Source organism: Pleurodeles waltl, chromosome 2_2, assembly GCF_031143425.1.
Source record: "Pleurodeles waltl isolate 20211129_DDA chromosome 2_2, aPleWal1.hap1.20221129, whole genome shotgun sequence".
In the NCBI taxonomy this organism is placed as follows: Eukaryota; Metazoa; Chordata; class Amphibia; order Caudata; family Salamandridae; genus Pleurodeles; species Pleurodeles waltl.
In genome coordinates, this window is record NC_090439.1 from 853,884,827 (window position 1) to 853,912,375 (window position 27,549).

General features: G+C 43.0%; 1 protein-coding gene across 1 annotated transcript; it reads left to right on the forward strand.

Annotated features, from left to right (window-relative positions):
• The first annotated feature begins 578 nt into the window (after nucleotides 1-578).
• On the forward strand, nucleotides 579-21,925 carry TP53INP1 (tumor protein p53 inducible nuclear protein 1). Its single transcript, XM_069220495.1, has 4 exons — nucleotides 579-959; nucleotides 6,374-6,650; nucleotides 9,156-9,504; nucleotides 21,000-21,925. Exons 2-4 carry the CDS (start codon nucleotides 6,539-6,541, stop codon nucleotides 21,247-21,249), a joined length of 711 nt encoding a protein of 236 aa, XP_069076596.1. The 5' UTR covers nucleotides 579-959; nucleotides 6,374-6,538; the 3' UTR covers nucleotides 21,250-21,925.
• The last annotated feature ends 5,624 nt before the right edge of the window (nucleotides 21,926-27,549 follow it).

A 27,549-nucleotide genomic window follows, 5' to 3' on the forward strand; every position in this document is an offset into this window, starting at 1 on the left:
CAGTATATGATTGCTGCACAGTGCCAACAGATCCTCGTTCTGAATGTCAAAACCTCACTTTACTCAAACCTTTAAATAAGAATGCATTGTCTGGGGTCCAATGTACTGCTTTAAGGGATAAGCCGCGTTTCAACCCATACCGGGGGCTAAGGAAAGTTCGCAAGTACTGTTTTGACACACAACATGCACCCTCGAGAAACTACCGCTCGGTTTTCAAGAGTTAAAAAATACCATTTGCAAAGGGACACAAGAGCGTCGTGTTTCACTCGAGTTTCTCTCTAGAGATTTTAACAGCCCCTCCTTTGCGTTGTGCTGCCTGGACTTGTCTGAACCGGATTAACGCATGAATATTTAGAGTGCATCACAGCTCACACTGGGAGGAGTCCAGCCAAGATAACGACGCGTCAGAAAGGAGTAAATGTAATCCATTCGTCTAAAATCCGTCTGCAACATGAACTGGGAGGTGCTTTGTGCCTGACTCTGAAATGGCGAGCAATATGACGCAAGTACCGCGCAACAGGTGCCAATTGGTCTCTAGAAATCTTCCCTTTTTTCTCTGTCTTCTACGAACCCACCAAGAAGTCACGTGCCTCGGCGACAGCTTCTGCCAACTTCAAGTCCGACCTCCCAAGTCGGCTCCCATTGGCGGGCTGCGCTCGCCTTTCTGTGACGTCTACTTCGATCAGCTGTTGAAAACTGTTTTCTGACAACAACAAAAGAATCAGTTGGGACCCGAAGTCTGGAAGAACAGACTCGAAAAAGAGACGGAGCGAGCGCGAGCTCCACTGTACGGGCCCAACGGCTGGGACAAGAAGGAACCGCGCGACGCCCAAGCCACCCTTGATGCAATTCTTAAACGGTCCACATCTATCTACCTCAACCCTAAGCGGGCAGAGCCCACCCTGGGGACAGACACTGTGATCTGGAATACCAACTGTTATTTTCAACAAAGGGTTCAGGTGAGTGGGGGCTATGTTTCGGATGTGGTGGTTTAATTAAAGAACTCATCTCAGAAAAACAATTTATCCATAACAGGATGAGAAGCGATCGGATGAGGTGAACAAAAGGCAACACAAGCGGAGGTCTTGGATCAACTGCCTTCTCAGCTGATGACCGGCAGCAGAATAGACAGGTTCCCGATCTCTTAACCAGGCTTACCCCCTCGCCCTCCTGCTCCTGCTGCTTTTAGACCCGGAGGGCGTTGTCACGCAGTGTTACAAACCCTGTGAAGAAGCTGCTGAACGTGTCTTTCCCGTTTGTGATTCGTGAACTGTTACCAGAATAGAGGGGGCGATATAACTAGTCCGGTTGAAGGTAGTAGTGCAGTGCGTTGTCGGCTGTCCTAGAGATTTTGGGTGCGCAATAAGCCGCAACTGTCCTGAGGATCCGCTTCTTAGCGCCCGATGACGTTTCGAGCCGGCGGTGTCGGATTACCGCACCGGCTGCTGCTTCTGTTTACATGGCTAGCCACGCCCACCGGCGAGCCCACTCCGCCTGAAGCCACGCCCCAGACTACCCTGGCCGCAGCCCCACGCCCTGGGTTCCACGTAAAGCCACGCCCCGTATCACCATGGCCACGCCCCCTGCACAATACAGCGACCAAGAGCAGAGGAAGACTTACTGTGAAGGACGTAAATACCCTAAGGCACTGTAAAGCGGAAAGATCCGCCTTACACCGCCGCGCTCCTCGGCTCAGACCTAATCAGAAAACTGGGGCCCCCTTCACATCAACGGTGGCTTGTCCATCTTGCGTTACGCCACTGATTTTACCATTTCATTGGGGATTAGCATTTCCAAATAGATTCCTTTCTTTAGAAGATCGAAAGTCTTGATCGTCATGTTCAAAATGTCTTGCCTCCCTCGTTCTTGGAGTCTCCCGTGTTTTTAAACAAGATGGGTTTTGCAATCAGTCTCAACTTTGCCGAGGTTCTGTGTTGACTTCCCACTGTTGTGTTTCCTGGTTAATACTTGATTTATTTTATTGTCCAGCATCGGCCATAGCCTTTCATCATGAGATTCACTGATATTCACAAAAGATAAAATATCTCCACATAGTTGAGATGGCGGAACACATCTTTAAAAAAAAAAAACGTTTTAAAAAATTTGCAGATAGGCAACATTCTTTTTTTAGCCATTTTAATTGACACACTATAATTGTGCAAACACCGCTTAAAAACAGTGTAATGAAAAAAACAGAAGCAGCAATGGTGCCTGTTCGTTTAAATACTATTAAAATGGTCCTGCCCCTTTAAGAATCTTGGAAAACAGTATGGTGCCAGGCGTGGGATGCCAGTTAGGCAAACTTGTCTTTTTCCGCTCTGTGAGGAAGAGTCTAGACACAGCTCTGCTTTCTTTAAAGCTAATTTTGAATACCAAAATAAATTTATTTGCGGTTTTTAGTGCCATTCTTCATCGAATTGCAGTGTTCAACCAGTTATTATGACAAACAATTGTTTCTGCACATTTTAATTTCCTTTGAGGTGTTTATTCTCCCTTTTGTCAGAAGCTACAATGCCAGCTCTTTTTAACAAATGTCCAGCCTGCGGGGAAATGATGTCAGGGAATGGTGACCCTCATGTGTTTCTTCCTTTATTCCTGACTCTCGCTCTATCAAGCACTCCAGCATCTGCATGAAGATGTCATACAGGTTTGGGAAGGATAGGTATGGTGTCTGCCTTCTGGCTGAAAGAGTGAGATTGGTACACAAGATTGCCTCTTTCGCATCTACATCGGAGGGAAGGTGTCTAGTCCAGTTCTTCCTCTTATACCACTTCAGGAGATGAATAGGCAGCATCTTCATGTCACTGGTACTCTCATTCCAAATCACAAGGCCTCTCGCAACATAGTTGTGTCAAAGCATTACACGTATAGTCAGTCTCATATCTAGACCCTTGACTAGAGCTGAGTTGCAATCTCTCGCACTTGGGAACGAATCATGCATCCTTTTTAATTCCCTCCACTTCCAATGGGTGCTAATCCTATAGATAAGGGTGATGTTCAACCATTCCTGCAGGTGGATCCAGGTACTCAGTGTCCTTTGAAACAGTTGTCTTAAGTTCCACACTTGAATCTGCCTTCTGTCCCGCCTCGCCAGAAACATGTTGTCACTGATGAAGGTAGGCAAGTGGGCAGAGAAGAGTCCTTTCCTCCTACCAACTCCCAAGAGAATTAGCCTGAGCTGGTCAGCATGTCATCATATAAGGCATAGTGGTAGATATTAATCTCTCACCTCCTGGGAGGTTCAGAATAGCTTCTCAGTATTCAGACCCAGACTCTTAGGTTTGGTGTGAAATATCACCAGCTTCACCTCCGTTTGTTCTATCATGATTGTCTCCAATTGATTACCTCATATCCTTCCATGAGCTAGCAAACAGAACAACGAGAAAGTTCAGTATTCAGTGTCTCCTGAGGTATCCAAGTGAGGTCTTTTTTTTTACTATTCTAATAAAACCTCGAGTGTGACCTGTTTCTTTTTGTTTTCCGCAAAATATGATGTACACTTGCTAATCCTCTCTCTGTACTTTCAGTATAAAGGCAGTTGTAGAAGAAATTCAGGTCTGAGTATCTGGATCGGGAGTTCTTAAGGCACATGGTACTGGCAGATTTCTTGGTGGTTGCTGCAGTGAAGTAATAGTATAATGCTGCTTGTTCCACATCTTTAAACCCACAGGAGAAATACAACAGAAGATTGGTCTCTGGGTCGGAAAGTCTGTCATCGTCAGAGCTGCCACTTCTGAACTGCTATGATAGATGCTTTTGAGAATCCACGAGTCAAATTCTGGCATTTCTCCTGAAAGAAAAGAGATTTTCTAGAGATTGTAAAGGAAGTAACGATCACCTCTCTCAGTATGGTATAGCTTGGGAAATTGCAAACTTAGCAATTGTTGTTATCTGCCGTGGGATTTCAATTAGACATTCATCGTAGCTGATACATGTGCCTTTAACCCCATATGCCCAATAGGAGATGTTTGAGTTGACCTTCAGTGGTTTGCCTTTGTTTGGGTCACAACCTGATGAGAAGATTTACCTGTCGCTAGTCCATTAATGGTATTCTCCCACCCAGCATCCTGCTGCAGTGCATGCACCTTGGGAACAACCCCTCTCCGTACTGCGCAGGAGCCAAAGGGACATCCATAATTCTTACTAGTCTACGGCCGGCAGCAGAAGAACTTGTGCTATCGGAACGAAATGATAACAATAACCTCCAAAGGAAGTAGTTCCTTCACTCAAACAAGCTTGCTTAGCAGGACTTTGCCGTCTGCCCAGATGGTGGGCAAAGCACTGCAGGATATATTCTGGGGAGGTGGACCTTCTAGCCACCTCCGGGGTCAGAGGACAGTACGAGGTGATGTTTATATTGTTTAATTTCTGTACAAAAAATGGTAATAAACATAGGCAATGCCAACTGAAGTGGCTTAATGTTCAACCGCAAGGGCACATTTCTGCCTTCCTTTGTATATATTAGCACAGTGACGCCAGTTACACCACTTACCCTGCACTTAGAAAATGAAGTGCTCAGCATGCACTCACACAGGCACATTACTCACCATACACTTGCAGAGGTCCACAGAGAACCGTACACACGCACAGACACACTGCTCACCCAATAATCACTCAGGCACACTTCTCACTCATCAATCACGTAGAAACACTGCTCACCCAATGCTCACAAAGTCACATCTCTGACACAGACACAGCTGGCTATATACATAATGATCTTCCTGCACTCACAGAGGCACAATGCACACTTTCACGGGCACACCACTCCCCCAACACAAGCACTCTGACACACCGCCCTCGCACAATTCAGTCTGCACTCACACAAGCAAAGGCATACTGCATACCCTGCATTCACATAGGCACACCTCTTCCCGTGCACTGATTCAGATACGGCCGCTCACCTGTCTCGAGGAGAAGCTGACCCATAGTTACACAGGAACATATCTGAGAACGCACTTACATAGCTTGCCATCTCTCATGGTTCTTGGCGCACCCGCAGTCTGGACACCATCAGAGTGCAGACTAAAAGGTCTAAAAAATAAAAAAAAACAAGCCAACAGTCCTTTTCCGTCTGTGCACCTAGGATCTGGGAACAACATCCCCATATCCATCAGGACCGCTCCAATACTGTTCAATTTAGGAAAGAGTTGAAAATACACCTCTTTAAAGAACAATACACCACAATCCATTAACCGCACAGAACCTAACCTTCCCTACTACTATGTGCTTACTTCGTGCTTGCCTTCGACCATCTATAATGCTCCACTGCCATTTGGCTAGGTTTACTCTATAGAAATACCATACACGTACCTGCATAGGTCTGGCCTTTGGAAGTTTATTTTTTTTTTTATTTTTTTATTTTAAGCACTGCAATGACAGATGATGTAATTACCCAGCCAAATACAAACTAGCATAAATTATTTTTCTAGTAGAAGCATCAAAGCCTCCAAACAATTAAAAAAAGATTAGGCCTGCTTAGGGAAGTCGGTGGCCCTACAGTGCATGCATCAGAGGGTCTGCTCTTTAGTGCCCACACAGAACTCCCAGGGTAGGCTTTGGGTCTGGATAAACTCGTGCATTCTTACCGTGTGTGAGGTGAACTGTGCTTGAAAGGCCGTCACTGCCGGTTTCGCTGTGGATGGCTTTAGCGATGGTCTTAAGGAGTCACTCACTGTGGCCCCGTGGATGAGCAGCGAGCAGTGGCAGAACCACTGCTGGGCTACACCTACAATAGGCCAGGTTGGATTCTTGGCCACTTTAATGAATACATGTGCTCTGGCAGACTGCTGTGATGTCAGGTCAGACCTATCAGTGAGGTGCCTTTCTTGAGGGTGGTGGCTCATCACATACACGTATGAATAGAATGAGGACAAGGTCGTGTTTTTCTGGGATTCAGAGTGGCGTCCAGCTGGGGATGGAAACAAAGTCCCTTTTTTCCTTCTTCTGGTCATCGAACACACCCCTGCCACCACAAACGTTACACTTTACCCTCCTAGGAACGTTTCATGTAAACTGCTAGGAAGAAACTGCTAATCATATTTCATTTCCCTTTAGCAAACCTTAAATAACAGTTTAATTATATTTTGGAATCGGCAAAGTTCAGGATGGCATCTTGGTGCATTCAAGGTAATGTAGGGAGAGTGTTACAGTGGGAGAGGGCTAGTAACAGGCACTGTATATTGCATTATTGTTGTCAGTTGGCTTAACCTGCGATGTTGTGAGAATATCACTTTGTCATATTTTAGTTAAATGATCTAAGCACCCGCTGCTTGCATATTTTGTGGCCATGTGAATAAAAGCAATTGCATCTTGTTTGTTTTATTATTCACTACCAATTGAAATATACTCTTAATGGCTTCTTAATTTCTTGCAGGACTTCCATTAAAGTTTACATATTCCGTACCTGGACTTGGAGCACATCTTTGCACTTTAGCCACGTGTTTTTGCCACTCAGTTCATATTTGCGACTGGGATTTCAAGGTCTCTGGCACAGGAGATCCAGAGTTTCTGCCAAAGTTTTCATCTTGCCTTAACAACAATGTTTCAGAGACTTAATAATATGTTTATGGGAGAACCTGAAAAATTGTCCAGCAAAGAGCCAGAATTCAGCGAAAAAGAAGACAATGAATGGATTCTTGTGGATTTTATAGGTAAGCTTTGTGATGTAATCATCTGCTTCAGTGCTGATACTTCATTGATACAATTGCTATGATATAACTGTTAATATATCTTGGCAAGGTGGTGGGGCTTGGAGTGTATCACAGAACGCTTCTTTGTTTTCACCCCTTTGATCAAAAAACCTTTGTATTTAACCGTGATTCCTTCAGTGAGGGAAGCTCAAGGAAAATATGTCTTCCTGTGCATTGACGTGTTTCCGACTGGTAGGGTGGCCCTTATTGTTCCACCTCTTCAGAACAATGCATTATTTTAAATTAACAAATTATACTCTTGATCCTTCACCGTCAAGGCCTTATTATGTTTCTATACCTACCAACGTGTTTTTCTACCATGCCTTCTTTTCAGGCCTTTTCCTCTATTCTTGCTAAGGATATGTAGGATGTTTAATGGTCGGATGTTTTACATTGAATGATCTAAGCTGTTTAGGGCCATATGTAAGAACACTTTTTCCCATAGACACAGAATGGGTAAAAACCTTTGCTACATCTGGCCCTTAGTCCGTTCCTCTGCTGTGTATTTGTATTTGGTAGAAGTGCACCAGCTTCCATGGAAGACCCTTCATTTCGAGGTGCAATGTTTTTAATCATACTTTGCTAGGCCACATATTGTGCTAAATTCTCGGGGTGTATGTCCTGGAATGAGCAATGATATGGTTTGTCGGTTGTAGGAGTGTTTGAGGCTTCTTTAGCCATTGGTGGGCTGTATGTCATTCCACCAGTGCTGTGTAGGGATGTACTCCGCTGCCCTTGCAGACTACAGCTCCCCATAGTTTGAGATCCCCACCTGCGTGGTGTAGATGTCTGTGCCTTGAGCGGAGCCCTCTGAAAGTACTGAAGCTTTGCTGTACAGGTGCCATGTTCAGTTCAGTATTTTTTTTTTTTTTTTTTTTTTTATTTCTTTTTCAAAACCAAAAAATAAATTTCCCGGACACTCTGGGAGTTGTCCTAGCGTGTGGTGGTCATCTTTTTGTTTTGATGTTCAGTGGCTTACTTTGACTGCACTGAACAGGAATTTAAAAAAAAAAAAAAAAAAAAAATGTAGGCACATACGCCCTAATCCAGGCAGATGGTATAAGGTGGTTTGATCGACAGGCCGGTGGCGGCCATTCAGACGGTCTCAGGTTTCCATAGCAGAGCAGTGGAGGCTTCTCTGGCAGAAACGACGCTTCCCCAGTTAAAGTGAGTAGACCAGACATTTGATGGACAGGGTACTCTGCCGCGCTCGTGGCAAAGTACCCAGTTCCCCAAACTCTAGATAAGGTCCTCAGTTTCAAAGATCATAGGGCCCCACAATGGGCCACTCAAAATTCTGATTCTAAACACTACTTCGGACACAAATTTAAGCGCATGTTTATTTGTCAAAACATCCTTTAAAACTTGCTTACTTGATGTCTGGCTTAATTTAAACAGTTTACCATTCCAGCTTTCTTTGATTCATATTTCTTTTGCTACCACGATTTGGGAATGGAAAACAGTCAGAGTTAATTGGGAGTACAAGTTACTCACTACTTTCAGTTATAGGTTTGGGTCATGCCGAAGAATGATTTATATATCATTGGTTCCCGTTGTAATGGCACTGACAAGCAAACCAATGATTAAATGTAGTGCTAGTGTTTGATTTTAATATTTTCATCTATCACTGTTTATGGTCTGAGTTACTGAGTAGTAACTTTTGATACTCTACTTAGCCTTTTATTTGTATTACCTGAGCTCCAGCGCAGATCTTTCTCTTTCATGTTGAGACTGTGGCAAGAGGAACCAGTCCATACTTCAGTGGTCAATGTGCACGCCAGGCAGTTGTAGACAAGTGAGTCTGTTGTGTGCACCATATAAATCATCCTTACCATAGCCTCTCTTCCGTTACTGAACCCGTCCTCTATCACTAAGACATGGTCATGGTACGTACTACAAGAGGGAGTCTTCTCCTCCTTTCTCATCCCCGTTCAGAAGTGAGTGGTAAAGGGGTGGTGTGTAGGGGCAGGTAAAGCTGTGGGCATGCACTGCATCTTGTGGCCTCTTAGCCTTGGTTGTGCCAAGGAGGTTTAATGACCTGCCACAGGTTGTTTTTAAGGGGGGGAGGGTACCCTGTGGCATTGGGGTACTGGAGTACACTTGTTAATTATGTTTTTCCATCCTTACACCTGACTTCGTAAAAATAATCTTTGTGTAAAGGTAATTACTCAAGTTAAAAATACTCTGTATAAAGGTAATTACTCAAGTTAATTCTTTGTGTATGTGTTGGCACTGTACCCGTTAAGAACCATTGCCCCTTCCAAAACTGCCCGCAATCCCTTTGTTTTGTGCGCTCTGTCCCGAAACAGGTCTGTTGATGAAGCTTGTGTGTATTTTTGTGTTGGCACTGTACTTTTGTAATTGTGTTGTTTGTTTCCTCCCTCCCCCATTTTTTTCGTTTCTGCTGATGAACCTATACATTTTCATCTGGACTGTTCTGGCGACTTGAACAATTTTGTTTGGTAGATACTTGCACTCATTGCTCATCAGAGGAAGCAGAAATTGAAACCTCACCCACTGCTGACTTTACGCCCATTTTCTCCTGTTCATCGACCTCGTTAGAGTGCCTGGCCGATGCCACCGAATCCTGTTTCATCCAGTTCGAACACTGCCCTCTGGAGGAGAGTTGGTTTGTTACCCCTCCTCCATGTTTCACTGCTGGTGGATTAACCACTCTCACAGTGGAGACCAGCCCCATGGAGAACCTTCTGATTGAACATCCCAGCATGTCTGTTTATGCCTTCCCCAGACCTTGCCGCAACGCACAGGAGACGAGCTGCGAGCCAGCCTCATGTCCCAACCCAAGCACATTGAGGTAATTTCTCCATGTTTATCTGGCGCAGCGTGTGCCTTGTAATTAAATATTGTTTTGAGTTGCACAGATCTTGTTTTGCTTAGAATATGGTAGGTGTTCTTCTTTCTGCGATGTGTATTTCATAGTTGGTTGAGTTGTACCTTTTATGGTGATGTCAGTAGGTGTAATTAGTTTATTGGAAGGATTCCAGTGCTGTGGCTAGGGTGTGTTTTTATTTATGGCAGTTTCGTTCGCTGTGTGTAATGACAGGGTCTTCACCCAACACCAGGGTTAATTAAAGGACATCATCTACCTTTAGATATATTTGATCTGTGCCTTTTAGTTATCATTAAAATGTTTTAAATTGAGCCCCTTTCCAGTCTAGTTCCATCAGTGTTAGATTCGGAATGGGGTTGGTGCTGTTCGTCAATGTGTCATCAGTACAAAATCAGCCCTAGAACATATATTTAAGCCGACCCATTCCATTCAAAGGAGTGGCATGGAATACATATGGAGGTCTTGGTTTATTTCCATATAGCTGCTCACCTCCATAGACTGAGCTGTGAATTGGCGCACTTGTTGCCCACCTCATATGTGATGCAGCAAACATAACAAGCACAAGATCTGTCATCTTCAGTGTTTCCCGCTAAACTACGATGCTTATTCCACAGACGTTGCACTCTGTCAGAGGTCCTGTGTCCATGTGTTGCAGGCAAGAAAGTAATCTCAAAGGATAACGATGACGGAGAATATTTGTGCTCTAGATCAGGTCTAACATGCAGCCACATATTTATATCGAAGTCTTGTGGGTGAGAATAATGTAATGGCAGCCAACAGTTCGTGGCCAGGTTTACTTAATCTATCTGTACAAACAGTAAATTACAATTATTCTCATAGTCCTACAGCCAAGTTCCAGATAAAGATATGTTGTCTCGACATGAGAGCAGTTGCAAACTCATTTGAAAATCACAAAGCCCCGATTTAATAGCTAGGGCCCTAGCTCTGACCACGGGCCTGATTTTTGTTCTGGCAGATGAATTAGCCTCCATTGGCCTCGGTTAGGACTTTACATCCACCAGGCCGAGAGCACTCCGTTCACCAAATTTATAAATGACGGCGTAGCAGGCGGTCATTTATAAAGGCAATGGCAGGAACCTCTGTCATGGCAGTTCCTGCATTTGACTGTTTGCTGCGGGGCTGTTTCGGAAAGACGGATCCGTGCAGCACACAGTATTCTTTTTTTTGTTTTGTTTTTGTTTCAAAAGAAAAACCAGAAACGGTATTGTTTTTTTAAAAAGGGAAACAGCAATGCCCCCCCTCGCCACGGGAGGCTTAACCCCAATGGCGAGGAGGTTATTAGAATGGTATCTATGTACCTTACTGCCAGGTTTTACCTTGCTGTAAGGAACAGTAAAAAATGACTACATTCCCGCCCAGCTAAATTGGGTGGGTGGACATGTAGCCATTTCTCAAGACGTCTCTTACTTTCTAGGGCCATCAGAAGGGATTAATCATGGCAGAGACAGAGTAGTCTCTGCTGTGATTAAACCTAAGGTCTGCCCACGTGTAAATACATGGGCGGACACCTATATTGGTGGGGAGGGAACTCCGTGGCTGTTGTGAAAGAGTACCATCTCCACCAATAAATAAATCAGGCCCTTGGTCCATTTTCTCTAAGGCAGCACCCTTATTATGCATGCAGACCGAGTGGGATCCCACCAGGGATGCCACCAGTCCCACATCTGGGCAGTAAAGTTTCCGTGCTGTTGCCTTGCATGGTAGTTCTGCCATGCGTGTGCAATGAAGTCCATTAATTAATTACTAAGCACTTTTAGCAGTTAGACCTAAATGTGAGGCACATCTTGTTTCTCTTTTTCAGGAGTGGTCTTCTCTTGAGGCCTGAATTGGAATTTTACTCTTTTATCTATATTAATAATTAGTTCACTTCAGTGCATTTCAATTTGGATTGGGAAGGTGCTCTCCCTTTTCACCCAAAACAACCCAACTGTAATTTTTGTATATTAAAAGAAAATAGCCTTCAATCGCACACAACCAAGCCTTTTGGTGCAACATTCATTCAGATCATTCTCCAAACTCAGTAGTACTTTAGAGTCACAAAAAGCGATTAGGTGTGTTTGAGAAATCAATCGTCTTTGACCAAGGTCGGTCCATATCAGTTTCTCAAACAGGGTGAGTTACTTTGCATATAGTGCCTAGATAAGATTGATCCTTCAAGATGCCATGACAATACTTCCTTACATCATTTTTCCTGAAGAGTGGCTATTCTTACGTAAATGTTGATCCGGCTGCTATTACCGTTTATAGCAAATGACCTCCTCTTCCACCAACCTTTTTCACTTGTGAAGAGCTACATTTTAGAGGCTATGTATGTCTATCCGCTGGCTAAAGGCCGACCTCTTTCTCCCATGTGGTTTTGAATGTTGTCTTTTTTTAATTGATCAGCTCTCCATTTGAACTGATGTATAGATGTGATCTTGCTATCTCTCCCAGACAGGACATTAACACCGAAATCTGCACTCAGAAGTAGTGCAGCAGACAAGTGAAAGTGTCAACAACCCCACAATCTTCCACAAAGAGCTAAAAGATATGAACTCTACTGAACACATAAAATACCCTTCCTGGTCATCAATTCTGTACAAAGGTAAATAGCACGCAGGTTCGCTTTAGAGGTGAACCTGGAATTCAGACCAAACAAGACTTCAGGTATTACTGAAGTACGTGGAACGCGTACATATAATTCACTGGCACATTAAAAAGTCATCACTGGACACAATCCTATGGCAAGCGAAAACCAGCAGAACTGCTTTGCTTTAGCTAGAGTGCTTACCACAGAAGTTGCAAAGTCTGGTTCCCATTCATACTTGCCCATGCATGACTGACCTTATATCAAGGTGACCTTTTTACCTGGAAGTACTTAAGCATTGTGCTAGCTAGAGTTGATTCCCTCACAGGAACGTCAAGCCAAACATAGCAGCACCATAACATCTGTGAATGCCTCTAAGAAATGATCCCCATATGCCCCCTCTCAAGCTTCACAAGGATAATCCTTCCCACTCAGATGCTACGCAGCTGAAGCACACCTGTTTAAGGGGATCTTATCTAGGCGTTTGGGTAGGGATAGTACCACAGTCATTAAGTTATAGACAGAAACTCGATTAAAGCATTTTGGAAGTTCCTGCATGACTGTTCTGCAATGTCAGAGAACAATGGAGTATCTCTGACAGCTAACCAGTACTTTGGAAAATTCATATGAAACGGATTTCCTAATCTATCTCCTCCCAAAGTGGTATTACGCAATTTAGAAGTGAAAAGGGTACCCCAGTACCATCTCTGTCCAACCAAAATCTTAAGCCGCCTATCCCATTTCCCCCTTCTCCCTCCCTGGAGATGCCTGATATATGGGGAGAATAAATGGTCACATGATGGCAGTATCTGTCGAATTGAGAGTATATGGTCATATGGCCTTGATACTGGACAATATTAGGGTAATATCTGTCATATTGGAGGAGTGCACGGCCATGCCTGTATGTGTGGGTATCTGCATGAAAATGCACTTAGAGAGAGTTTTTTTTTTTTTTTTTTTTTGACTGTCCTTTAATAAGGCTGCTGTTCTCCATCATGGTCATGACCCGTACGCCTCCTTATGACACTACTTCGTAAAACCTGTTCCTACTGGTTGTTGTGGGAGGGTTCCATCCCTTTCTTTTGTTAGTGTTTGCAAGGATGCTGTACATGCCAGTAATACTCAGTATATCACAGGTCAGCTAACGTAGTTAGGGTGCTTAGTGTGCCAGGGTGCTGACAGTAGCGTGGATGCAGTTCATGGGCGTTGCCAATAGTGGGCTCAGTGCTCCAAGACGGAAGTCTAAGTGTGCATTTTGAGCCACAGTTGTTATACAAGAGTAGATTATAAATGCACTCTTGGGGTCTTCAAGCACACAGCACCCTACCTCCCAAGTGACGATATCTCGATAGAGCTAAAGAGCTATCCAGGAAACCAAGAAAATTAGCAATAAACTGAGGCGACTCTCAGATTTAAAGCAAAAATTGTTTATTAAGCTCCCTGAAACTGACATGATGACCGGTGGTTCAGGATATGTCAGGATCTGTCTTTGTGTAACCAAAACCATATGGTCGGGCTACAACACTTGCAACCTGCGCATTCTGCTTCAGGGCTGTAACTCTCAACTTGGCTTAGGATATCCAATTTCTCCCCCAGAAACGTTGAGAAACATATTTCTCATCCTGTAAGGCCCATAATAATGCATTGTTTCTGTCCGCACCCTTCTCCTCCCGTGCCTATCCTTTTGTTTCCTCCCAACCTCCATGTTTGTCTCTGCATCCTTGCTCCTTGGGCACCCATCTCTTTGCTGCCGCAAGGCAGACTGCAAAACAATTGACCAAGAGGGCTCATAGCATGATGTCATAGTGCTTATGAGGCTGCTGAACATACAGAGCAACCACCCTCAATTGGCTGCCTCTGGATGAACCACAGAAAAAATGGCATGTGCATTGTATACTCCTACTGCAAGGTAAGTCTTGTGTCTACATTTTCTCTAAGATGTCCTAATGTCTATGGGGCTTCTCAAAGCAAGCTCCTATGTTTTTCATGTTCACCAATTCAGTGAGCTATTAGTAAATGATGGCTTATTATGGTGGCAGTCATGAGGAAGAGTCAGTAATGCCAACTTTTCCTTTGGCCATTACAGTCTGAGGATTTGTCACAAAGACCTTCATTGATTTCCTTGACAAAATACAAATTATTTTTCTAATAACCTGCGGGGCTCGCAATCAAAGATTAATCTGCATACAGGCTATACCTGCAGCATGTTGTGACCTGCAGGGCGATAGTATGGTCAAGTCAGTGCATACTCTTTACACGGCATGTCTTGACCCCAGTCATCAGAAAAATGGTTCATTTGTTCAGGTATCATTTGTTAGTTAAATCGTAGGTATATGTGCTGTCTGGTATCTTTCTGTAACGTGGTTCTGCTTGACATTGTGAGCGGAACCAAAGACTAAATGTAACATATCCTATATGCTAGTTTTCTCCACTAGTTACATGGACCAGACGGCCATCCTGGATTCCAGCCACCAGTTTATATTCTTTCTAGGTGTTTATAGTGGGAACTGGGGTGGTTTATCAATAAAGGGACAAATAAATAATAAGATAAATAATAACTTTAAAGTTTGTGCATCAAAGGATACACTCCAGAAAGTGATTTTGTCTCTTGGTCCCGGAATCCTTTACAATGACTTCTCAAAGGCAAAGAAAGGCCAGGAACAACTAGGTTCTATAAGAAGGGGAGGTGTACTGACTAGGGGCTCATTCAGATAACAGTGACCTTAATTAAAAGGGTGTTTCATTACAAATACCTTGACGAGGGGTCTGATCAGTGCCCTAGTGCTCCAGAGCAGACTTTGGGGTGATTGTGCATTTTTTAGGGGACTACTTCCATCTTTGGCCTCAGCTGAGCCATTCTGGGAGTTTTCTGTATATACAGAGGCCAAGCCTTTCCATCCCTCCCTCCATCTTTGTTTCTCTCTCTCTCTCTCTCTCTGCTGCAGTTGCCCCCTTCTCGTCAAAAGATGGTTCAATGTGATCCTCTTACGAATAAAGTTACACATCAGCCTACTAAGAACTTGTCTTTGATTCTCAGTATTCAAAGCGTTCATGTAACTTTTGCCGGTGGCTGCTATTACAAAAGCTTCAATCAGTCCGCAGGGTGCACTGAGCAAGTTTTTGGTGGGAATCTGTGATTTCATGACAGCTTCCAAGCTGTGAAAATAGAACTAAGTGATCCTTCGAACAAGTAGCAGATCTTGGATTATTTTTTACTTCTCCTCCCTGTCAGTTCTTAAGAGTAAATTGTCTGAAGCCGCAAGAATATTACACGGAGCAAGATGCCATTTGCTTCAGGATAAATAAGACCATAATCAAAGTTCTTTGCTGTAAAGGCATATCCATGTTTGCACTATGTGCAGTACTTATAATAGACACAAAATCAACCCTGTGACAGGGTACAGGTCATACAGTACCTGTCTATCACTTCCCATTGACAAAAATAAGAAATCATGAAATAGAATGGGGATTGCTTTAATATGGAAGACAAATGTTTTTTTTCGTTTCTTTCTTTCTCTGGAATTGCCCTCTGTGGAGCGCTTGGAAGAGGTTACATGGCTTTCAATAGAAAAGAGTCCCTTTTTGGGCCTCACATGTTTTGCCTCAGCCTCTCTCATTTTCCCGATTTCAGACCATCTTCCTTTCAGGCGAGTTTGTTCTCTGCCCTTAACTTTCCTTTTCAACTACTGATGAGTTTAAGAATCTAAGATACAAGCTGACTATAGATGCAGAATGTGTGTCTTTCTCAGCCTTCTTCCTGTGACATGCGGGGCACTGGATAATGAGATGGCACAGCTAAGGGAAAAACCCTGAAAATCTTCGTTTTCCGTCTGAGAAACAGTTCAGAAGAAGTTGAGTATTGCATAAAGGAGTCTATTGTGACACACAAATCTGTCACTAAGTAGGGGAAGTTAAAGGATCCGTCACACACGAGCAGGGAATGAACCTGAAGTAGCTCCCAGTACATGGCATGACTGGATATGGAAGCCGCTGGTGTCCATAAAGGCACTGTGAGTGCTGCTTCATATGTTTGTTTTCGATCTTAGTTTTTGTCATTCTCATTTATATTTTTTGTGTAGGAAGGAAAAAAAACTTGATGCTGTATTTTATTTTATTTTTTTACCTTACTGCACTTTTGAGGTTTAATTGGCTACGTTTAAATTATCCATACGAAGACTGCAGAATTTTCCTACATCTACATGTACACTTTGTAAATAAAATGGTCATTTTATAGTCGAGTTTCAGGATCCTGCACATGAGCAGAAGCTAGTAAAGAATCATATGGCTAAGAACAAGGATTAAAAGTAAGTCCTTTTTCGTACATTCTTATTCACCACCTATCTCACATGCCTCCCATTCTTAGAATGTTTCGGCAACTCATCCCATTAATACATCCTAGTCATGTGTTTTATTTGTAATGGCTATGAAGTTTAAATAACAGGAACGAAATCTATGTTTCCCATTACTTCTCGCATTCTTTTAGCCCTTTCCTTTGGACCCCTTTTCTGCAAACAGTAAATTCCTTGGCCCTCCTGGTCAGGTGGAGCTAGCTGTACTGCGTGGCATTCCTCCTGCTCGCCCCCTCCCATTCATCCCATCGGAGCAGGAAATGGAGCAAGGAGAGGGATATAAAACTGTCTCTGTCTATCACCAGAGGAGTGCCCTCCCGTCTGGAAGTGGAATGGTTTGTTGATAATGATTTAGATTTCAACAACCCTCTCTGGTAAAGAACTCCGTGTCTTTATGGGTACTGCTGTTGTTGAGGTTGAAAAGGCCAATAAGGGAATTGGATATTGCACTGGTAATACTTCTGATCTTTTACGTTGAATTGTTGTCTGAAGAACATTTTCCTTTCTGGGTGAGGTTTTGGTACCAGGAGGAATTCCACGCAGTACAGCTAGTTCCACCTGACCAGTAGGGCCAAGGAGTTTACTGGTTGTAGAAAAAGGGTCCAAAGGAGGAATGCAAATCAATGTTAGACCTACAGTTCACAAACCGATTTATCCAGAAAGAAGAATTCTTAATGCCCACCTTCATCAGATCTGTCTGCATGTGTAGCACAAGGAATGGATGAGTGCAGAGATGGAAGATACATAATTTCACTTTCCAGTAGTGAAGCCCAATAAAAGATTCCTCCAAATCATTGTAGGAAACAAGCATTATCAATACACAGTTCTGCCTCAAATCTGCTCCGCACACGTTCTCAAAATGTTTGGCAGTCATAGTTTCCCACTTAAAAAGTAAGGGGATTTTCCTCTGTCATTATCTGGATGACTGGCTACTAAAGCTCACAGTCAGGAAAAAGCGAAGCAGGATTTTGTGGCAACTTTGAAACATCTGCACAGTAGTGTTTCCTTGAGAGGACGGAGTGTCCTCTATCTGGGACAAATGCCATCTCCTGGAGAAAATCTCCATCCACCAGTGAGACAAATTGCCTCCTTTCTAGACTTGTATGGTCTCCTGTATCTACATTATCCCAGATGCAGGTTGCACCTAAAATCCTTGCAGCAATCAATGCCCAGAGGACTAATGGTGTCATAAGAGGAACAATAGGGAAGACCAAGTCATCTTAACTTCTTCAGCAAAACAATCTATGGAAATGCAAGTCACAAAGCATCCTCAATGGAGTTCCCTTTCAGGAGGGAGCTACCGTCACAGATCAAGGTGATGGATGCTTTCCTGTCAGGGTGAGGCACTCATTTACAACATTTGACGGTTCAGGGACAGTGGGCACTCAAAGAAAACTCAACCCACATAAACAGTCTGGACCTGGGAGCCATCCAACTGTACCTCAATACTTTTCTACCATCCCTCAAAAAAAGGTCAATAATCCAGATTCAAAAAGAGAACACCAATACCATGCTTTACCTGAAAAGACAGGGAGGCACCAGGTCGAGACCACTTTTGTGGGGGCACAAACAATCTGGTACTGGACCCTGGCCAGGGAACAGAACTGACACTAACAACAGTTCATATTCCAGGAACAATGGAGACTTAGCCATCATTATTACGAAAACACTCACAAGTGAGTACTGGATGACAAACTCTTAAAAGACATCTTCAAAGAGTGGGGAACACTTAGGATGTCAGCATTTGCTGTTCCAAAGAAGTCAAAGTGTTCCCCACTCTTTGAAGATGTATTTTAAGAGTGGGGAACACTTAGGATGTCCGCATTTGCTGTTCCAAAGAAGTCTAAGTCATGACAAATGTATCTAGGCTACCAGAATCAATGTCTGTGGGAACTACCCTATTGATCAGATGTTCAAGGCTGTTTTTGTATGTTTTCCACCGGTTCCACTAATCCTTCTCAGTCATACCGAACCTGCAGATATATCCAGAAAAAATAATTGTTATAGCACCAAGTTGATAGCGGCATTAGTGGCGTTTGAACTTCTGCAGATGTTCATGGTTCCCCATGAGTACTTCCATTCAAGCATATTTGCCAGTCTTGAGTAGCAAATTCAACACCCAACTTCAACATCACTGAATTTGGTACCATGATTCCTGAAGTCAGACAGTATGGTCATTTGAATCTTCCACCAGCCTGTGTGGATATAGTAAAAGAATATGTTATTAAATTAAATGGAAATATTCTGCTTATGGTGCGAGGATAGTGAACACAATCACATCACCTTAAGGGGAGATGCTATTTTACCTATCTGCTTTATTTCCATCAAGCCAAGCTTCAAATCACATCAATAAATTTTGATCTGGCCCCTATTACTGCTTACAGAAAATTTACAAATCAGCTATCATTTTTTTAAATGCTCATAATGAAAGACTTTTTGGAAGGACTAAAAAAATTGCTTACGCCAATAGTGATCCTTTTCAACCTTGGGAGTTGAACATCATTCTGTCAAAACTGATTGGCTCCCTTTTTGAACCGATACATGAGGCTACATTGCAGCATCTCTCCTTGAGCATTGCTAGCTGCAATTACTGTCCCTTGGAGAGTGAACAAGTTGCAGGCTTTATTGGCTGTAGAGCCCTGCACTGTTTTCATTGTAAAAGGGTGGTAATGAGAACACATCCTCATTCCTCATAAAAGTAGTTTCTGGCGTTCAAACCATTACTCTGCCTACTTTCAGAATCGTTCCTCAGATGCAGAACATGCCCTCCATTCACTAAATACGAAGAAGATTCCTTTGCTTCTGTCTAGACAAAACACAATACCTGAGAAAAATGAAGCAAATGTTTGTTAACTATGGCCATAAGACAAACTCTAGACACATCCAAGCAATCTATTGCTAGATGGATAAAAGCTTGCATCACTTTATGCTACCAACTAGTAAACAAACGCCTGCCAGGAAATCTAAGACCCATTATACCTGAGGAGAAGCAGCCATGGCATCTTGGATTAGGAATATACTAATTACTGCCATATATAAGGCAGCAACATGGAAATGGATCCAAATCTCAGTGCCTCAAGCACAAGTGTTTGAGGCATTGAAATTTGGTTTAAGCTATGGACTTGGAGATGTGGGGTGGACGTCCGCCCTCTGAGCACCGTATCTGATACTGGATTGTAAAATGGTGTGTAATATATGTGAGCATTGGTTCTTCAATTCTCACCCCACATCCAGTCATGGAAATTGATCCATTCACTCACAAGACACTGCTGGGAAACTCAGAGAAATCTCTTTAAACAGATAAACTCTATTGTGTCAAACTATACTCTGTACCCTTACGATTGATGTTTCTGATTTCTTCCTCTGCCCAAACGTTGCCTCGTGGTTGATACAACTAGCTTGCAACTTCATCTACTGTTATGTCCTACAATGAAGAAAAAAAGGTTCCTTTTATTATTCATAAACAACCCATCAACCATCTCCAGCTGTGTATGTTGGACATTGCAAAACAAATATGAAATCAAATGTATCACTAGTGTTACTGAAAACAAAAAAACTTGCGCTGTGAGGCAACTGCTAGTGCAGTACATCATGGGCAGGGGAAAGTCCTGGACTCTTAGAGACAGGATACATTTTCTCACCTCTCAAGGTAAGCCTATTGGCCTGTATTTTTCCTCCTTCTTCATACATTTTCACACATTTCGTGCAACTCAGATGCTGCATTGCAGGCTTCAAACTGCTTATTAGAGTTCATCAGTAGATTTCTAGGAAAAACACAAGCCTCTTCTATGCTTTTCCAGGGTGTTGCTCATCAGGAGGACATTGGCACCCTGTGTGACATTTCAGTAGACAGTACATCAATGAATAGTGCTCTAGGTTCCACACTTGAAGCAGGGACTTAATCTCATGTTTGTACCTTCAATAACAATTCCTACGATGGGGAATTATGACTGCAAGTAAGTAACCTTTTTCTACTTGTGTGTTTCCTGTCCATTTACCGTGACTGCTAGCCGTGTTTTCTTCACTGATTTTCACTTTCCTTTAAGGGAAATGTTTTTTGTTTTTGTGACTTTTTGGAATTTGCATGGTTTACCCTGCACTCATTTGAATTTTGTGCCATGAATCTTGAATGAAGGATATTTCTTTGGATGTTGGAGACAGACAGGTTTTCAGGATTGTTCATGATTTTATTTATGCAGATTCATCCAATTTACTGTGACTCACAAATGTCAATGCGTTTTACAATTTCATGCTGTCCTTCATTATCATATCTGAAGATGTCTGGGTGCAGTGTCTTTGTGCAGCACACTCATTTGTAACAGGGATGAGATGTTCTATATGGTTGTATTCAAGAGGTTTTTCGTTTAGGGTCATAACACCTGAAATGCATTTCAAACACTTCTATCTTTTGGATGAAAAAACGTAATCAATTACGACACAAGATATTGTCAGATGGTTTAACATTTATGCTCCCTGTTCATAAAGTCAATATTCTTAATATAATTTCTTTTATTTCATTTTAGAGGGGATGCAAAAAATGAAACGGCCCAACATATTCGTTGCTATGTTTCAGCTCTTGCTGCTCATCATACCTTTCTGGAACAAGCCAAGAGATTTCATCCCACACAGTGGGCTAAAGAACATAATGAAAGGCCTTATCTGAACAGGAATCGCCTACGCCGCCATAACCTTACTAGGAATTGCCACTCCAGGCAAATCAAGCACAATGGATTGTTTGTTCGCCAGCCTTGCCAGCGTCAGTATAACTATTGAGGGCGTGACTTTTCCCAAATCTATTATATTAGATGAATAATTTTTCGAAAAACTGTATATTCTTTTTTTGTGTAGACAATTAAGGTGTTTGTTTTTTTCCTTGCAAACCGATGATCTTTTTTTGTAAGTCACAATCATGAAAAGTGTTCTGACACTATTTTGGAAAATATTTAATACTGTGTATCACAAAATGCCTTGAAGTAGGTTATAAAGACTGTTTAAAATGCATAGTTTCTTAAAAATATCCATTATGTATAGTGTTTCTACGCATGTACGTTTTTATCTGTTTTGTTACATACTGTACGAGAATTTTAGATGATAATATGTTTACCTTTTTCTTAAACTGTAGGTAACAGGTGGAAGGTCTTCGGTTACAATTTTCTGTAATATTTACAAACTATCAAGTTTTAAGTTATTCTCAGGGTCAATGCAATTCAATCGAACACTTTAAACAGTAATTTTTCTAACTGGTGTGAGTTTTTGTAAGGATGAGTAAATGTACTGCACATAATCAAAATTGCAAATGGAATACGTTGCCAGTGGAATATATGTGAGTGGATCTTGAACATGTTTTTATCAAACGTACAGTCAAATTGTTATATGAAGTTGGTATGTCTGTATTTTGCTACACAAGTTGTTTATTTTGATACAAATAAATGAGGAATTGGTCACATTGTATGAGGGTGTGTATAATTCCCATGCTACAGAAAATACTAACACACCATTAAGTATTTATTCACGAGCTTGGGGCAAAATGGAACTGGTAATTTTATAGCAGAAACATATTCTAGAATCACAAAGTGGATTAATATGCTGATGGCGCTTTTTCTTCCATGTCAATTACAACTGCTTCTGATGGATTGGAGAGGTGTTAAATCCCTCACGGATTTTGTTCTTTCTCAACTGGATTTAGGCAACAATTTACAATGCAAATTGCATAGCACATTAGGATTCACAATGAAGACGGGACAAAAAATAGTTAAAAACCATGAGGGTTTATTAAAGGCTCAAATCATAACCGCAGACAAAATAAAATGCAGGAAATGAATAAACAGAACCAGATATAATTCAGCTCCAAACTCATAACTCAAAGGTCAGTCCAACGTGGTGCTGCACCTTAAAATGAAGGGAGAATGAGTCCAACAACCGCAAGCAGGAGCTTCGTTTATACTGCATTTTATAATGGAAGTCATACGTTCAATACCATTGTGTGAGATTCATGAACCAGTCATGCTAAAGAGAGAACAATACAGTTTCTGAGTTCATATTCTCCTCATTATGCCACAGGTAATACTGCATAATACTGCATATTGCTGTTCCCATCCCTGGTGCTCTTCAGGCACCTCAATAGTTAGTACAAATGTTGTTACTTGATATACAGGGACAGGTTCTAATGAGAATCACACCATGTTCCAAATAGGTGAACAGTGTGCTTGCTGGTGAACCCTGAAGAAAAGAAGCATCATTCTGTACCCGGGAAAGTGACATCACATCTCAAAACATATTTGCAAAGTTGCCTGTGCATGAATAGTCTGTATGCTGAGTGAAACCGAAGGGAATTAAATGATTGTGCACTGATAGATGGCTGCAAAGGGAGTTAGCCATTTTAAAATTGAGGCCTTCTTTTAAGGCGTCCACAAACCGGCAGAATATGAATACTCACGGTGACGTCAAACCTGAGCCCACAACGCTTTCCAAGGTATCCATCCTCTGGGTAGGAAACTGGGCCTGTCGGAATTTTAAATTAAGCTTCAAACATTGAAAAGGTGACCCTGAAGGAAAACAACTCTGGACAAGATAAAAAGATAAGCGGTATCAGGAGGCAGTTTTCATGCTTTACCACTGGAACAGGTCGTGCAAATTAATCTTAAATATTTATTTTTTCGGTGTTGTTTAAATATTGTTTTGTTAATGGATAGTACACCGTTTAAGTTCTGCAAGTAGTGTCACTGTCAATATCCGTGGGTAGACTTGCATTCAGTGTGTAACTAGTGTCACTCACAGATTCGCAACATTTAGTGGCAGACTGTTTTCGAGCCAATACCCTTAATAACAAACAAGGAAAAACTGTGGTCGAGGCTGGGTTTGAGTGATGCTGAAGTTTTGCGGTCTGCATTGCAGGACTTAGGCATCAATGTAGAAAGCTACAAAGTGAATATACAGAATTAGCACACAATAAACATTTTTGGAATTGTTATGAGGAACCGGAATGAAGTTGGATGTTGTTGACCAAAGTTGGTTCCGAAAGTTATTTTGAAGTCCGGTGACTCATCCCAAGCCTACAGTGGCCCAGACAAGCAGGCTTTCAAAGCACAGTACCTGACAAAAAAACATTTGAAACAAAACAGGAGTTAAAAATAGAAGATGAAAGATTTCAGTTTCCTGACCCCGAAGAATGCAGTACATATGTGCTAGAACACAACACATAATATGGTGCTGAAAAGAGCACATACTCTGAGGCTGACTTGACTTCCAAAAATGACCAAGTGCCTATTAGCGCAGCAGAAAAATATAAATGGGGTACAGTTATCATTAAAAAGGTTGCACACCTCTATACAGTATTTGGTGCAACTCACTCCGTAATAAGTATACATCACGCCACCCAATAATATATCGAGGTGTACATTCCTTTATTGATTATTGTGTAACGAGTATATTGCCTACACGTATCCCATTTGACACCTGTGGACAAGGATCTAGGTGTTGTTTTATGCCCGAGTCCTTAGCTTGGTAACAATACTTTAGTGGCTCGTCCAGGCATGCTGTCCAGGTTTCCACAGATGCTGGCGTATAAAATGTATTCATATATGGGGTGTATCTGGAGTAAAAGGTGCAGGACTCTTGCTTCATGTTGGAGGCGTTAAGGTGGTCATTGAGAGGTGAGTGGTAGCTTCATCTTGCAAAACTCAGTGCATGCCCTGTCCACCATCTCTTGCTTCCCTGCCTCATTTAGAGGTTGGGGGACCCACTTCCATTGTGATGGCAGCCTCTTTTCTGTCGGAACCCTTTGCAGCAGGCCAGCTATCAAACACCAGGGGACAGGTTTATAAAGATTTGACACAGCCCAGCAAAACAACATGCTGCCTGCATCAGATGAGGACGGTAGGAGTGTGCCATGTTACGAAGAGATGGTGCAATGCTGCTCTCCCTCCACGCTGGCGCACTGAGTGTAGCCTAGTGCCAGCGCAGGCACCCATGCACCACGGTGCAAGGGTGCCTACGTTAAAGGTAGGATTCTGTTTTTATGCATGAAGGGCCACCTTCCTGCTCAAAAACAATCCTCAATCCTCTGTGGTATTTTCATCTGTGCAGAAAGCAGCACACAGAGAAAGGAAATAACAAGGAGAAATAAAGATATTTCTCCTCATTGCGTCTCGTCTGGGAAGGCATAGCATTTTGACACATTCCCAGGTTTTCTAGTGTAAATAAATCTGGTAATGTGCAAGAGACTATGGGTGGGTGTGTGTGAACACCTAAGCTCCACCCACTAATACTTTCCCAGGGCAAAGTCACTCAAGGCAGCGGCTTGCGCAGCCATGCATTACTCCAGGTTTACAATGCCACGCAAGGTGGCTTTGCATGGCATAGTAAATCTAACTTAAGTGCATGCGTGATGCAAGCCCTTGATTAAGCTATCCCCAAACTTCTGGCACAGGAAAGCTCACCCTGTTTAATACAGGGCTTCAAAACAGTTTTTTCCCTGCCCACAGCTGTCATGCATTCCATGGCAATAGTTGGCAGGAAACAATCATCAAACGGTTTCAAACTGTGTTGTTCCTGTAACCGACATGTCTCTTAATGACACCCACGATGACTATCTCTGGTGACTTGGCACCAAACATGATTTGAAGTTGTGTGCCTGCTGTGCCAAAATGAATAGGAAGCCCATTTGAGATCAAGAGGCCAAGCTTCCATCACCAAACTCAGGAAATCGAAGACGAGGTTGAGGTTGCAAGCATGGACCTGCTGTCGCTCTTAAGGTCACTCGCATGACTAGTCATCTGGGCACAGATAAGTCTAAAGAAATTCCACAAAAACATACAAATTCTAAGCACAGGTCTCTTTTGTCTCGCCACACAGTGTTGCGCAACACTACAGGCACCTTCAGCCCACAAAGTCTATCTCCGATCTAAGAACACTTCCACTGATCTAGCACAATCCACAATAGACAGTAACGTCACAACCGCTACATAAGCTTTGCCTGGCCATGGATAAAATGTTTGTTGCTTCACCGGCTCCCTATGGAGCACCTTCAGGCCCCATGGATTCGAGGTGGATGGCAGCCAGGTTTCACTGGCGAATCCTTCCCTGGTGCTGACCACTCCCCTTGACCCGAGGCCATAGCTCATTCCAATCTAGTCCCACGACTGGCTCCAACTGTGCTTTTGGCACTGACTCCCCTGGTTTCGAAGCCGGCACCACGCCCAACGCCACCTACCACGCCAAGACTGACACCACCAGTTAATATCTAACCTCCTGGCTCAACATCACAGACACCTGACAAGGGTCTCCTAGTTTTATTGGACTACAAAAATAATCCTCCACCTAGACCCTGGCACTATGCCCACTCAGAACTGGACAATACACCACATGCTGCTGCTGCTGATATGTTACATTAATAGGGTCTTTTTAGAAGAACTATAGGACAGCAGTGGTTTAGACACCTGCTCAGACATTCGTCTGTACTCGCCTCATTTTCAACAGTGATCAAGAGAGCAGAAGAAGTCCTATAAATCATCTTGTCAACTGCAGGGGTGAAAACTAATGTAGATTTTGTCAACTACAGAGGTGAAAACTAATGTACTTACTAAAGTCCTCAATCCTGCACAAACAAAGGAGGAACCTATACTACACTTCAATGAGGCACTGACGGATGTGCTAGTAGGCACCTTGGCAAAGCCAGGGTCGCCCCCCCAGTCAGTAGGCAAGTGGCAAGGTGGCATGGACCTGCTCCAGAGGATCCAGATTTTTTACTTCAACTTCCTACACCTGAGAGTTTAGTAGTGCATGCATCCTCCGAATAAACCTAAATGCCTTCCCAACAACTCCCCCAGATTCTTTTGAGAATGTTTCCATTTGCTTTGACTTTCACATATTTTCAACCGCAAGGCTTTCCCGGAGATCCGTGAATATATCTTGTCTCCTGGGCAGAAATTAGCATGCACTGTGAAACAAAGTGGCAGAGGTGTTGACAGGTGTCTCCGACAAGGTCCGAGTCTCTTTGCAGAGACTAATATTAGATGGTCAGAAGCGGTGAAATACGCCATCAGATTTGGCCCAGGGATGACCGACTGTCTGGATAGGGCAATGCCTGGATGCGCTCTGCAGGCTTTTTTTATGACGTCCATCAGTCCCTAATGGACATGCCATTTGACAGTTCTCACCTGTTTGGAGTGAAGGTAGACGCTGCTATAAAACATTTTGAAGATAGCATGGCCACAGCTCGCTCGCTAGACCTAGCTCCACCTGTCTGCCACTTTCACCAGCTCACTCGCACCTTTCGAGGGGCTACCAGCAGAGGTGCTCCAGATCGCAGAACACGCCTGTTCCCTACCCTTCCTGTCCATCCCCCAATTTATGACACCCACAGAGCAAAGGACCACCTGTCCATACTTCAGGGAGAAACTCTGGCTCTCTTGGCCAAGCAAACAGTAGAGAGAGCTTCAATGTCAGATGGGGGTTGGTTTCTACCATTATATTCTGGTGCAGAAAAAGGATGAAGGCCTCCATCCCATCCTAGATTTTCAGACGCTGAACTTCTTACTTGGGAAGGACAAGTTCAAAACGCTCACCCTGGCCCAAGTTCTGTCTGCCCTGGATCCAGGAAACTGGATGGTGGCACTTGATTTGCAGGATGACTAGTTGCACATCCCCATCCAGCTGTCTCACATACTCTGTCTGCGGTTTTAGGTACACCACAAGCAGTTTCAATTCTCTGTGCTCCCTTCTGGGCAGACTAGTGCACCCCGGTGTTGACAAAAGTGATGGGGCTGGACGCAGCTCATCTGAGGAGGTCAGGAATACTAGTCTTCCAATACCTTGACAACTGGTTGCTGAAGGTGGGCTCACCACAAACATTCCTAAACCACCTCCAGATGACGGCCGACATGTTGACTTAGTTGGGTTCTTCCGTCAATGTGCTTAAATCACAACTGACTCCTTCACAGTGGCAGCCTATTATTGCGGCCCTCCTAGATATGGTGCTTTCTGAGCCATCCCTCCACCTCAACAAGTCCAGGACATTTAAGCTATGATCTCAATGTTTCAACCTGCAGCCTGGGTTTCAATGAGATTGACTCT

What these genes read in the sequence shown, in the direction of transcription:
- TP53INP1 (XM_069220495.1), top strand. Translation starts at nt 6,539, where the DNA reads ATGTTTCAGAGACTTAATAATATGTTTATGGGAGAACCTGAAAAATTG. An exon ending in GATTCTTGTGGATTTTATAG is followed by an intron (nt 6,651 to 9,155) that starts GTAAGCTTTGTG and finishes TTTGTTTGGTAG; the next exon opens with ATACTTGCACTCATTGCTCA. An exon ending in CCCAACCCAAGCACATTGAG is followed by an intron (nt 9,505 to 20,999) that starts GTAATTTCTCCA and finishes ATTTCATTTTAG; the next exon opens with AGGGGATGCAAAAAATGAAA.